The 14369-nt window shown below is 34.0% G+C and overlaps 1 protein-coding gene across 2 annotated transcripts; it reads right to left on the bottom strand.

Annotated features, from left to right (window-relative positions):
- Positions 1-381: 381 nt before the first annotated feature.
- pcyt1ba (phosphate cytidylyltransferase 1B, choline a) lies at positions 382-11783 on the bottom strand. Of its 2 annotated transcripts, none has more exons than XM_087307972.1 (8): positions 11629-11783; positions 9033-9132; positions 3994-4110; positions 3757-3908; positions 3599-3677; positions 3384-3499; positions 1792-1980; positions 382-837 (listed from the first exon to the last, which is right to left on the bottom strand). In XM_087307972.1, the coding sequence occupies exons 1-8, from the start codon at positions 11665-11667 to the stop codon at positions 625-627; spliced, it is 1005 nt and encodes a 334-aa protein (XP_087164098.1). In that variant the 5' UTR covers positions 11668-11783; the 3' UTR covers positions 382-624.
- Positions 11784-14369: the final 2586 nt, after the last annotated feature.

Genomic DNA, 14369 nt, shown 5'->3' with positions numbered 1-14369 from the left:
ATAACGGATAAAGAATTCAGCGAGTTGCATGGTGGAGTTGCTAAATGAATGAATATAATTATATTTCAAATGAATTGGTTGTGGATAAATTTGGAGAAATCTCATTAGTTCAAATGTTCTCTGGTGAGTATTTCCGCCAACTTGCCAATAACATCTCGTTGTGACATCTGGCGTGGTTCAATGGGATCTCGATAACTGCAAGTTATGCTTCTCTAACTTACTACAAGTTACGACCCTTTGTGTCACGCCCCCATCTTGCAGTCTGCAGACAGATACACTTGAATGCAGTTAACCAATAAAACCTTACGGTAAATAATTAATTTTTAAGGGATTTGAGTGCTAACAACATATATAACGTGTTCAAAGAAAAGATGCAGACGATTCAGTGAATCCCCCTTCTGTTTATTAAGCTCCTCTCAGTATATATTCAGGGCTGCGATGGCTTTCAAAAAGTTTGCTGTAATACCAGCATAAATAAACAGGACTTGGACAAACCCTGTGCTGTGTACAGTACATTATTTTTAATTTCCCCATAAGAGTGTTTGACCTGTCATTCGCTGCCAGTGTGTGTGTGTGTGTGAAGGTAAAGTGCAGTCTGTTAGGTGTGTGAGTGATGGTTGATTCTCACTTCTCGTCCTCGTCACCTTCACTCATGCTGCTGATGGAGGCGGAGGCGCCCTTCGGGGATGAGGGTGGTGATGTTCGGGGCATTGCCCAGCGGGACGGGGGCGACGGGGAACGGGATGGAGAAAAGTCCCTTGGAGGGCTGCTGCTGGGTGAGCCACGCGGTGAAAAGGCCTGAATCATACGGCCGCTTCTTTCCTGAAACATCTGCTTCTGGAAACATTAAAAAAGAGCTGATTTAATTATTTGGCAGCTTGACTGGAGAATGGAAAACAAAAAGATTAGGTTTAGATTAGATAAGAATTGATCTCTCAATTCTGACTTTTCTTGATTCAGAACGGTGACTTTCACAATTGTATTTCACGATTTAGGGTTATTAAATGCAGTTAGATAAACTAAATATAAACTAAAAATTTTTAAGGAAAAACGTCGGAATTTTGGAAAAAACTCGTTGTTGTGATATTGTAAAACATCTGAATTGTGAGACATGAACTCAGAACTCTTCTAAAATAGACTCAATTGAGTAATTTTAAGTCAGAGTTATGAGAAATAACATGTCAACAAAATAAATAAATAAAAATAAATAAAAAATCTAGTGCTGGGCAGAGATTAATCGCATCCAAAATAAAAGTTTTGATATGTGTGTGTATTATTTACATATATTTATAACACACACATACAAAGAAACAAAACTACAAAACTCTTTTGTTAAATAGATAATTAAATGTATATATCAATTGTATCAAAGTTACAGATGATGCAATTCTGAAAAACAAAGTGTCTGATTTAACTATATAAAATACATAACATTGTTAACACATTAGTATTATTATTATTTGTACATTTTTGCAAAAAAAATTGCAATTACCCTGTTTTATCTATTTATTTAATAATGGGGGAATGACTGTCCATAATATACACAACCAATGGAAATTTGGGATCAGTGAGAAAAATTTAATCAAAGAAAGTAAAAACAATTCCAACAAATACTTGTAATGCTGTTTTAAACGTATATCATCAAAAGAAACGTAAAAGAAGTGGAAAATTTGCATTGAATCACAGGAATACGTTACATTTAAAGATGTATTTAAATAGAAAGAAATATATTAAATAGTTTTTTTATATTATTTTATTGACTGTATGTTTTATTAAATAAATAAGCTTTACCCATGTTCCATCTGGGCCAAAGAGCTCCAGGAAGTTCCCAATGAACTCTCTTGATTTCTCTTCCCACTTCTGGATCAGATCATGGCTCTTCTCCTCCACTCGGTACACAAAGTGCTTTGACTTTTCCTCTACGGTCCGCACTTTCTCCTTCATTCTGTCCACCTGATTCTGCAGACGATACTTCTTCTCCTGCCCAGAATGAGTTCAGTGAGCATTCTTATGTGTTATGTGATATTTAAAACACCTTTTACTTAAAGGAACACTCCACTTAAAAAAAAAAAAAAAAGCTGTACTTTATAAATATCCTAGTGTTAGTGATGGTGAAATGAAGCTTTCTGATCCAGGGAAACATTCTTCTCGGAAAAAGGTTTGTTACTTGAAGCTTTCCAAATCAGAGCTCGATGATGACATCTGCTGGTTAAAGTGTGGGAAAGCACTGTGTTGTAAAAATGTCAACGTTCACAACTGACTACCTCATTCATGTAGTAATACAACAAGAGTAATATCAACAAATTACTCAATTACTGTAATTGTTTACATATAAAGTATGTTACATTACATCACCAATGACTAGTGAAAAGTAGTCAAAAGTATTTACGTTTATAGTATTCTAATGGGTCGTATAACCACCCACTCATTCGAACAAGGGATTCCTGCATGGGAGGTGAATGTTCTAAGGAGGAGGCTATGAAAGTGAGACTTTGGGCAGCATTCATCAATGCAGGGCTTCAGGTACACACTATAACACAATATGCAGTGACCTTCTTTAAAAATAGTTGATACTAATAATACACTTTAGTATGGTTCAAAAGCTTTTTACAATAAATTGCTATTGTATTTTAGTTGAAGTACAGGTGTATGGGTGCTTTGAAACAGTAAAAACTTATTTAATCGATGCCTAATCTCTCAGTATACACTTTACTAACCCACTAGTATGCTTAAACATTTGAATTAAAGTTTGAGGGTTATAGGCTTCACTGCGAGATGTATCTTTTTTGATAAATGCTTCAAAGCCTCTGTTCACATTACATCACTATCTAGAGTTAAACAGTTGACTTGAACCATTTCTTAATCCAATTCTTAAACTTTAAGAGACTAAGCTTTTTTTTTTGAAAGCCTTTTTCAAAAAAAAAAAAAGGTGGAGTATTCCTTTAAGGACTATCAGAAGTGCCCAAACTTGGTCCTGGAGGGCCGGTGTCCAGCAAAGTTTGGTTCCAACCCCAATCAGATACACCTGGGTTAGCTAATCAAGGTCTTTCTAGACTTTCTAGAAACATCCCTGCAGGTGTGTTGAGGTAAATTGGAGTTAAAATCTGCAGGACACTGACCCTCCAGGACCGAGTTTGGACACCCCTGGACTACAAGTGCAACATTATTAAAATATTAATGAAAATAACTTTCCCTCCCTCAACATCTCTTCTCTGATTGGTGTTTTCTGGTGCGAGGTGGGACAATCCATCACTCGCAAGAGATTGACCGATAGCAAACCACAACCATCCAATCAATTCCAATGGGGAAACCAAATCCTGCCCTACAGTTTGCTGTAACTTCCATTTTATGCCAACTCGAAACACATCGGTGCAGTTACTTACATTAATGTAACTGACGTTCAGTTCTTTAGCGGTGTAGCCCCTCTGCAGGTTGCGTCTAGCATAGACGTCGTAGTCTCTCACTATCCGGGTGATCAGGTCAGACGTAGAGATCCCTTCTGTCCTTTTAGTGGGCACAAACATACCTGAGACACTCACACATGTTAGATCTGGCCTGAAACCAACATTCCCATGCTCTTAAGACCGCTTCTCTTTACCTGCCTCCTTAATATGCTTGTACACATCCTCAGATCCAGCGGAGGAGTATGGGATGTCATCGTGTGCCACAAAGTCAATCTAGGGAATACCAATTGGAGGGTTAACCATGGGGAATTATGGGTAGAATACTGTACTAGTACTTTACATGATAACTAACCTTGTGTTTTTCTAAAAAGTCTTGTGTCAGAGTCCAAGGAGCATCGCGCAAAACCTCGTCGACGTATCGGCAGTGTCTTAATGCCTCATAGCGCTCGTCTTCTGTCATGACGGTGAAGCCCTTGTACTTGTGTGTAAGTTCATCGCTGCATACTTAACATATATGTACATATGTCATATCAGTTGAGGACCACACGATTCATCGTATTGTGTATAGTATGTTGAAATGTGTCTGTACCTCCAACTATAAGGTAGGTGTTGGGGAACAGATTCTTAGCCTGCATGAGGGCACGAGCGTGACCGGAATGAAAGAGATCGAAGATGCCATCTGCGTAGACTCGCACCGGTCGGTCCACTGAAAACAGAGAATTATGAGATGTTTAGTCATTTGGAGATGTTAAGTTGCTTTAATGTGCATAAAAAGTTGTGTTGTATAATATTCCAAGGTTTGAGTTCGGTAAAGGTGAGAAGAAAAAACTTCCAAATGTTTAATATAAAGCTGCAACTCTAGACCCAAATTATGATTTATTTTATTTTTGACAAATCTGATTTGATTCATTTATTAATTCATTTTCCTTCGGCTTAGTCCCTTTATTCATCAGGTAGCCACAGCGGAATGAACCACCAACTTGTCCAGCATTTGTTTTACACAGCAGATGGCCTTCCAGCTGCAACCCAGTACTGGGAAACACCCATAAACTCGTGCATTCACACACACACACACACACACACACACACAAAGGCCAATTTAGTTTATTCAATTGATCTGTACCGCATGTCTTTAAATTGTGAGCGAAACCAGAGCACCCAAGGACACCCACGCGAACACGAGGAGAACATGCAAACTCCACACAGAAATGCCAACTGACCCAGCTGAGGCTTGAACCAGCGACCTTCTTGCTGTGAGGCAACAGTGCTAACCACCCCTGAGCCACCATGCTGCCCTCAAATCTGATTTCATTTATACATTCATTTTCTTTTCGGCTTAGTCTCTTTATTCATCAGGGGTCGTCACAGCGGAATGAACCGCCAACCTATCCAGCATATGTTTTACGCAGCGGATGCCCTTCCAGCTGCAACCCATACACACTCTTTTACAAACACTCATACAGTACGGCCAATTTAGCTTATTCAATTCATTTACACAAGCTTGTATTTGTACTGTGGGGAAAGACGGAGCACCTGCAGGAAACCCACGTGAACACGGGGAGAACATGCAAACTTCACACAGAAATGCCAACTGACCCAGCCAGGGCTCAAACCAGCAACCTTCTTGTTGTGAGGCGATCATGCTACCCACTGAGCCATTGTGACGGCCCCAAATCATCAAAACCTGTTTTTTATTTTATTTTATTTTATTTTTTTACAAATTTGAGTTTATATCTTGCTATTCTTACTGTTTTGTCTCTAAAAGGAAAGAAAAAAAGTCAAAATGATAACTTACAACTTGCCTTAAGGTTACACAACAAAACACATAACAGATTTCACAAAAACACAATAATCAGCACAACTTTGAATAAGAAATGTTTTATTTAATTATAAATGCTTTTAATTATAAATGCTTTGCTAATCACATTAATATTTTTAATATATTATTTAAAGAGAACCTATGATGAAAATCAACTTTTGTAAGCTGTTTGCACAGAACACTGTGTAGGTATAGTGTGTCCACAGTCATACTGGAGTGATATGAACAAATTAATTGACAGGTGCCATGTTTCTATAGTAACATGTACACAGAATTTTTTTTTGCAAATAAACTGGGATTTAAATATCTGTTCCAACTTTGATTTTATTTTAGTTTATACAGTAGATATAAAACATTTTTAAACAGAGCATTTTTGTAATAAAGAAAGTAAAATCGCTATCTAATTCTTAACTGATAAAATCACCACGGCCGCATGGTGTCAGTAAACGCTAATACAGTATGTGTGTTTGTGTGTGTGTGTGTGTGTGTGTGTGTGTGTGTGTGTGTGTATACGCTGCAAACGGCATTTGTGTGTGACTCATCATTTCAGAAAGGCTTGAATAAACTCCACCACAAATACATCAAATAAACTTACTTGGTTTTTTTGACTTGGTATTCATTACTTGGTGATGAGCTGTATTTTAGCTTCATCCGTGTCTGTCTTTATCACTGCTATTTATCTGCTGTAACGCAGGAGAAGCAGACAAGCACGTGGAAACGGTGGGTGGGGAGAAGCAGTCTATTTGGATTTAAAGCCACAGGATACAAAAACAGCTACATTGTAGTCAGACAACAAAATGGGTAGATTCTGGAGGCTATGATAAACTATACTAAATCTGATGAGTATTTTGAGCTGAAAATCAACAGACACATTCTGGAGACACCAAAGGCTTATTTTACATCTTGTAAATGGTGTAAAATAGGTGCCCTTTAGGAAAAACTGCAATTGTTTTTTTTACTGTATTAAAATTTGCAAACATAATGCCAGGTTCAGACAAAAAAATTGAAAGCTATGTTTGGAAGAGCTTCCATGCTCCTATGGGTCAGCATCACAAAACTGATAGATGGGGAAAACAATCTAGCAATTCTGTCAGGATGTTGTGAAGGATCCCATATGGCACAGGTGTCAACCTCAGCTCTGCACAGTTTAGTTCCAACCCTAATTAAACACACCTGATCAAACTAATTGAGTCCTTCAGGCTTGTTTGAAGCCTACAGGTAAGTGTGTTGGAGCAGGGTTGGAACTAAATTGTGCAGGGCTTCGGCCCTCCAGGAATTGAGTTTGACACCCCTGCTATATGGCATCAATTTTTGTACAATATGAAAGATAAAATAACTGATGTTTTGTCTCCAAAAGGAAAGAAAAAAGTCAAAATGATAACTTACGTCTTGCATTAAGGTTACACAACAAAACACATTACAGTTTTCACATAAAAAAATTCTGTTTTCAACAAGCATAATAAGAATTTTTTTTTAGCTTTGCAAATCACAAAAAATATATCATTAAAATATGTTAATTTTAAGAATCTTTCAATTGTATTTTTTACTGTATTAATAAAAATTTGTGAACATAATGTTTGGTTCAGAGTCAGATGCCTATTAGATGAGAAAAAAAGCATTTTAGCAATTCAGGATGTCTTATGGGATCATTTTTGTACACAATGACAGATGACAGATAACTACTGATTCTTGCCTCCTGAAGCCCATTGTCTTTATAAATAACCACGGCAGCACTGATCATGTAAAAAACAGACTGATATTAGTGTAAATCTGGAAAAAGACAGGAAACATTCTAAATATATTTGGACCGGTGGTAGGTCTCATTGAGATATGCTGTCTGTCATACGCTGTTTGGAGTTTTTCCACCGTCATCTCCATTTTTTTTTTACTCCTACAGCCTTAAAACAATCCATTTCTATGCCTTTAAGGACATCAAGCACCATTCATCCGTCTTGTTTTGAGTCTTCTCTGTTCATTGGCCAACTAAACTCTTTTTACGCCAGAGTTTTGTGGGCAGTGACTGTGTGAATCTGGGTCACAGAATGATCAGGGAATCCTGTCTGATTCCAGTGCTGGACTTTTCCTACAAGCGCTGTATTTTCCTCTGATACTGATTTCAGAGCATATTACGTCGTTTAACTCTTTAATGTTTGATGGGGTTTGTGAGAAGAGACCAAAAGATAAATTTTACATTCTTATTAGTAGTCTTTCAAATATATCTGCAGAGTTGTGTAACTATTTGATCATGGTCTTCTTTAGGAAATCAGCTACAGTGGATTTTAGAGTAAAGTTTCACTTCTCACAAAACTAAGTCTATAATTATGATGTATATTATACTGTTAAAATGTTATAGCACATTTTACACCCACAGCCACATGCACACACACACACACGCACACATTTTACATTTTTAAAGAGTACATTTTTCTAAGAATTTTCACAGGTGTAATATAATTAATTTTCACAGGTAGAAATATAATTAAATAATTATAATTAAAGTTATTTCATATAGTATTACTTTTTCAATCCAAAATATGTATTACTGTGAAATATTACTACAAACAAAAATGCAGTTTATGCAATTTAAAACGTATTTTATTAATTCAGTATATTGAATTTTCATCAGGGATGATGTCACATGATGCTTCTGAAATCATTCTGATATGCTAGTTATATTATATTATAATATTATATTATATTATGTTATATTATATTATGTTATGTTATATTATATTATATTATATTATATTGTGTTATATTTTATTATATTATATTATGTTATATTATATTATATTATATTATATTATATTATATTATATTATATTATATTATGTTATATATGCACGTTATTTTATGTGCATATTATATAAAAATCTATATGTATTATATTACTATGAACAAATTAAAAATATAATACATAAAGATTATTATATATTATGCACATCATCTAACATCCATATATAATATAATATAAAATAATAAAATAAATATTACTGGCTAATAGTACTACTGCTAATACCATTATATTATTATGAATAAATGAAAAATATCAATATAATTATACAATACACTGTAAAAAAATACAGGGATCAGCACAATACATTCATGTTGTCCCAACACAAATGAAATAGGTTAACAAAATTAAGTGGATTGAACATAAAACAATAAAGTTGTCCCCAAACAAATGTCAAGAATAGTGTTGTTTCTGCTCATTTTAAATACGTAGCTTAAACAAAAATGACACATTTTTTTGAGCGAATGTATTACATTTATCAGATTTTCATGCACTATAAACATATCCTTACTTAATATACTCTGATCTGAAAACAGTGGTGCTGCTTACTATTTTTGTGAAAACTGTGGTGATGAACTGTGTTTTATTTTACAGGAATCTTTAATAAAACATGTTAAAAAAAAAAGAACAAAAAGTATTATTTGGTAAAAGAAAAGCTTACTGTGCCTCAAATATTTTGACAATACTGTATACGTTTATTGGTGTACAAAATTATGCATATCATATTACTTTCAAGATATTTTACTGAAATATATTTGAGCTGAGCTACAGTAACTTTTAATCCTTCTCAAATCAACAGATATGTTCAAAATCAAACAAAAGTGCTCAGGAGTAACATAAATAATGTGTCGGTACTCTTTGGGTAGGGGATTCATCAGAATAAACAGCAAATATCAGTCCAAGGCACTCAGAAAGATATGTTTTTTACTGTATATATGTATTGTTTGTATTTTATATTGTTTTTGTAGCATATAGTGTAACAGGAATAGTTGTTTTGTAATGATACTCAACTGACCTGGCGTTCCATGGCTAGCTTGATCTACAGTCAGCTTTTCATGTGGCGCTCGACACTCACAACTCGTCTCTGGAGTAAATATGGCCGGTTCTATAAGAGTCTGGGGAGAAAATTGAAGATGTGATGAGAAATAAATAGACATTGCTGCTTTCCAAATACAATAATTTTTAAGTCGAATCCCACTGACTTGAGATCTGATTTACCCTCTTCAAAAATGTTTCCCTTTTTGCACTAATAGAGGTTATTATCTGGCATATTGATTTCAAGACTATCTGTGTAACAGCCTCTTTACGCCGGATATTGATTTGTCCAGTAGACGGTTCTCTAATGTCACTGAGTAAAGACAAATCGTCCGTCCAGCAGTACAGAGCAGGGCAGATTCAGACATACAGAACATGGATATTTCAATCTGTTCAATCCACCTAGAGTTTTACAGTAGGGATACTGTAACCTGTGCTTCTGAATTAACATTTCAACGCACTGTTAGATAACAGTGATGCTGCATTTTAGAGGAGTCTATAAATATTGAATGGGGAAGAATGGTTTTCAAAAATTGTACAAGCATTTTACTTCAATGTTTTTCTTAGGCTGAAGTCAAGAATAATTATCAACTAACCTGATTCTGAAAAAAGAATTAAATATTAAAATAATACGTAAAGGTAGCATGCAAATAATAGTAAATTAAATTTTTTGTTCACTTATTTACAAGCAGATATCTGAAATATATAATAAGAAAAAAATCTAAAGCTTAAAAGAATAAAATATGTTATGAAACAGCAAAAATGAAAAAATTGTCAAATAAAAATACAAAATGTGATTTTTATTTTGTTCTCGTTTACTTAAAAGAAATAGCAAACATATTTAATGTACTCATAATTACGAAAAAATGATAAATCTAAAATTGAATTAATCATTTTTTGATTATTATATAAAAGTGTATTTAATGTTTACTTTTTATTGAGCTTTGCCCACCTTCTGAGATCACTTACTGTTAACAATACATGTTCTTGATAATTTAGGTAATGTATTATCTTTTTATTATTATTATTATTCATTAACAAAATAAAAAAATTGAAAAAGGCAGCAGAAAACTAATAAAACTGTTAACATTTACTTCATTCTCACTTTAAAATGTTCTTATTATTTTAACTGTTTTGAATCCAAAACCAGTGATGCTTTTTAAAAAGTCCTAATGAAGTTTTGAATGAAAACCTTTAGACAATTACTCTCAGATATATTGTCATAACCTCCTAGTATGTCAAATAAACCCAGTCTGTTTACATATGCATGTGTTTGGAACCATCTGGTGTGGTTAAAATGCGTTCTGCTGAAACACTAGGACTGGGCAATCATTCGAAAAGTAATCGAAATCGACATTCAGAACCTACTGTATAATCAATCAAATTTTTCCAGGTCGCTTTTTTCGATTACTTTCCCTACCGCATTGTATCATGTGACCCTGCTAAAGGCTTTGCAGCTACATCTGATCTCTAGTCAAGTGGAGCCATTCTTGAGCCTTGATGCTCCAGAGATGCCTTGAGACAGAATAATTTCTATTACATTAATGTTATTATTTACATTAAAATATTTGTGTACAGAAGATGCAATAAATGCACTGTTCAAAATATTATTTACAAGATATGCAAGAGCTCTTTTATTTAGAAAAGATACTGCTTATTTTCTACTTTTAACATGAAAATCATTTAAATAATTATTTCTTTTGTTTTCAAAAGTAGCAGTTATTATATTAATTTTTTTTTTTGGAAAAAAATGACCGCTGGTTTTAGGTCATTTGTGTTTTAATTTCAATTGCTCAATGTTGATGTTCACTAAATAAGCATATATAGAAGATATTGTGTGAATCCTTTAGTTATTAAGTCATGCACACTTCATTTAAAAAATCTCTGACTTAATACATATGAAAGCAATGCTTATTTACTGTACAAAACTTGTCAGTGAACTATGAAGGCAATCGTAATAGAGTTTAAATATATAATTGATCTGGATTTTGATTTTAGGCCAAATCGCCCAGCCCTATGAAACACATTTCAAAAATATGAAAAATTCATTTAGATTTTAGCCTTCCAGTGCTTTTAAGAACAATACTCCCCATCAATCTGTTCAGGGAATAACCACTAAGAGCTTCTTATTGTCAGCCAACATGAAAAACCTACATTCTGGTGCATTCATATCTAAAATAAACATGCAGTGTAGGTGTAACTTCTAATTACTCATTGGAGCAAAAACAAATATATCTCCACAGTGAATTGATGCATAATTCACTCCCATAGGAAAAAAGAAGGATGCTGTGGACCTTTCCCAGAATTCAACACAAGGTGAGAAGGAGGAGCAACATCACAGAAGGGCAGATAAACGCAGACTCAGACATTAACATTGACTCTCCCATTTAAAACCAACATCTGCCAGAGGATTAAAAGAGCTCAAAGCTGCATCAAGCGCTTTAAAATGCAGTTTCGCAAGCTCGACGTCACCATGACAGCGCACAAAAAGACCAAAACAACATGTCAAAACAAAGAGAAAGTGAGCCGACCGTTTTCTCGTTTCACATACACCCTCACCGACTCGTATTTCTCACCGTTCGTGGCAGCGGACAGGTATGTTCCAGCTCCTCCATGATTTCTGGAGGTTCTGAGGTAAAATAGGTTGTGTGACTCCACCTGTACCTGACTCAGCATCAGTTTGGAGCCGCTAGCAGAGCCTCGGTTAAGGATGCTCTACTCCAGCCAGACTGTCTAAGTCACCGCCCACTTTTGCTTCTCTCAGCATCTTAAACCCGCCCCTTCTCGCCTGTGCTGACCAATAGGAAGCGGCGCGCTCCACTCACACTGGAGCGCTCAACGATGGAAGAGTCTGTTGGCGAGGGCGGTGGCAAGTCTGAGGAGGACCAGTTAGCAGGCGTGTCCTACTGTCTAACTAGCATACGCGCTTGTGATTGGCTTAGCAGGCTGTAGCGCCATCATTGTGCAGCTTCTGTGATTCTTCCTTCATCATTGTGCTGCATCAAAGAGGTTGATTTTAACAAGTTATTCCAAGAGGGATATTTTATTGGAATTTTTTATTATGGCAGGCTGCTACCATACAAATATGATATTGAAAAATTTTCATATAAAGTAAGAGAAATTCAAAAATGTAAAGATTTTACATAAACTATACCCAACCAACGTGTTTCCAAATTTTCAGATATTGAGAAAGCAATGAGGAATCCTTTTGTCACTTATATTTGTTGATTGTCATAGTGCGCAACTATTTTGCAAATAATTTTTCGGATTATGTTAAAAATAATATGTTCATAACATTGAATGCAAAAAAAAATTGTTGTTTTGAAAATGTTGATAAAAATGTACAATTTTATTAATTTTATTATTTTGAAATGGTTTATTCACAAATGTAGACTTTATTACTGTGTTAATAAAGTATCTCAAAGCTGTAAAAAAATGTAAAAGTTCTGTCTATTGTAAGCTATTATGAATCTGTTTTTCGCGTCTTGTAAATGTCTTCCATTTGTTTTTTTTCTGTTTTGTTTCGGTTATCTTTGGACTTTTTGTTTGTTGCCTGTTTTTGTTGTATTTGTAAATTACTAATGCATTATAAAAAAAAAATAGAAAAAAGTGGTTTTACATCGGCGGATAGAGATGGAGTTAGTTTTAGTTCTTTGATTTAACTTCTTTAAACAAAAAGAGCGTTGTAGAGTTCATTTACAAACTTATTTGTATTTTAGTTGGTCAGGCTGCAAATATCGTGAATAGTGATGCCATTTGTAATCATAATGGATAGATTATAGGGGTTTTAAATCCAGTTCAAAGCATTAAAACACACACACACACACACACACACACACACACACACACACACACACACACACACACACACAAACGTCTGTGTGTTAACGCTGAGTGCCAAATCTAAAGAAATACTTGCATATTTATTATTCCTAAAAAAATGCATATAAAATTATCTATGATGTGATCTTTTGCAGTCAATGTTTGAAATAAAAGTTATAAATAAATAAACAATAAATCAAAGTTTTGTAATAGTTAAATCTGTGGTTTTAAATCTATTTTATTCTGGAAAGTTCAGTATGGCAGATTGATACATCTTACAATTTGATATGTGTGTAAGATGATTTAACATCTTAAAATTTAAGACACGTGTGTCTGAAGAGTTTATTAGCAAACTATTAATTTTTTTTAGAAATCATGTATTTACATTGAGCATTTAAGAGTTCAATATACACTACCAGTCAAAAGTTTGGAGTCAATATGATTTTTAAATGTTTTAAAATAAGCTTATCCTGCTCACCAAGGCTGCATTTATTTCAGCAAAAATACAGTAAATATTGTGAAACGGTTTTGCAGTATAGAGTAAATGTTTAAAAGTGGCTTATAATTTTATTTAAGAATTTATTCCAGTGGTTTTGAAGATGAATTTTCAGCTTCATTAATCCCGTTCTCAGAGTCATGATCCTTCAGAAATCACTCTAATATTAATTATTATTATTAATATTATTAATATTAATATTAATAATGGTAATAATAATAGTAATAAAAGCAATAACATTAACACTGAGTGCTAAAGCTAAAAATACTTGCATATTTATTATTTATAAAAAATATATAAAAATAATTACATATCATATGATCATTCGCAGTCTGTTTGAAAACTCAGAAAAAAATGAAAGTTTTGTAATGGTTAATTCTGTAGTTTAAAATGGATTTTATTCTGAAAAGTTTGACAGTATGGCAAATTTAAACATCTTACAATTTAAGACACTCATACGGACCTAAGACACGTAATTAGGACGTGTGAATTTTTTATAGACACATTTTTTATTAATGATATATATAACGATTTGGTGAAACCCTAACCCTATATTAAATATCACAAATCGATCACAAATAGATAGAATATCACAATATCAGTATTTTAAATACTCTGCAGCTTTATGCATCTTTAGTATGCAGATTAAAGCCTCCACATGATTTACTTCAGTCCAGCAAACGTTTTAAGAACACTTCAGTTGTTCTCCACTTGGTGGCACCATTGTTTCAGTTTTAGGTAGTGCTTTTACGTGGATAAAGTGTTTATTTATTAATATAAAAAGTTAAAATCCTAACGGAGAAATCAAGACCTGGAATTTACATAACAAATCTAGAAGCATCTCATGCAATATGTTAATATTTTCCCACAAAACTTTCATGCAATGCTGTCAACCCCTTGCCTATTAAACAACAAACCTGTAAATTTGGATTTATGTTTCAGTGTCCTTTAATGATCCTCTTTCATAACAAACTAAATTAAGGGAATAACACTAGCGCC

Source organism: Danio rerio, chromosome 24 (genome assembly GCF_052040795.2).
Source record: "Danio rerio strain M-AB ecotype USA chromosome 24, GRCz13ab, whole genome shotgun sequence".
NCBI classification, from domain to species: Eukaryota; Metazoa; Chordata; class Actinopteri; order Cypriniformes; family Danionidae; genus Danio; species Danio rerio.
Note: the sequence above shows the minus strand (reverse complement) of the source record. Positions and strands in the feature narration are given on the sequence as shown.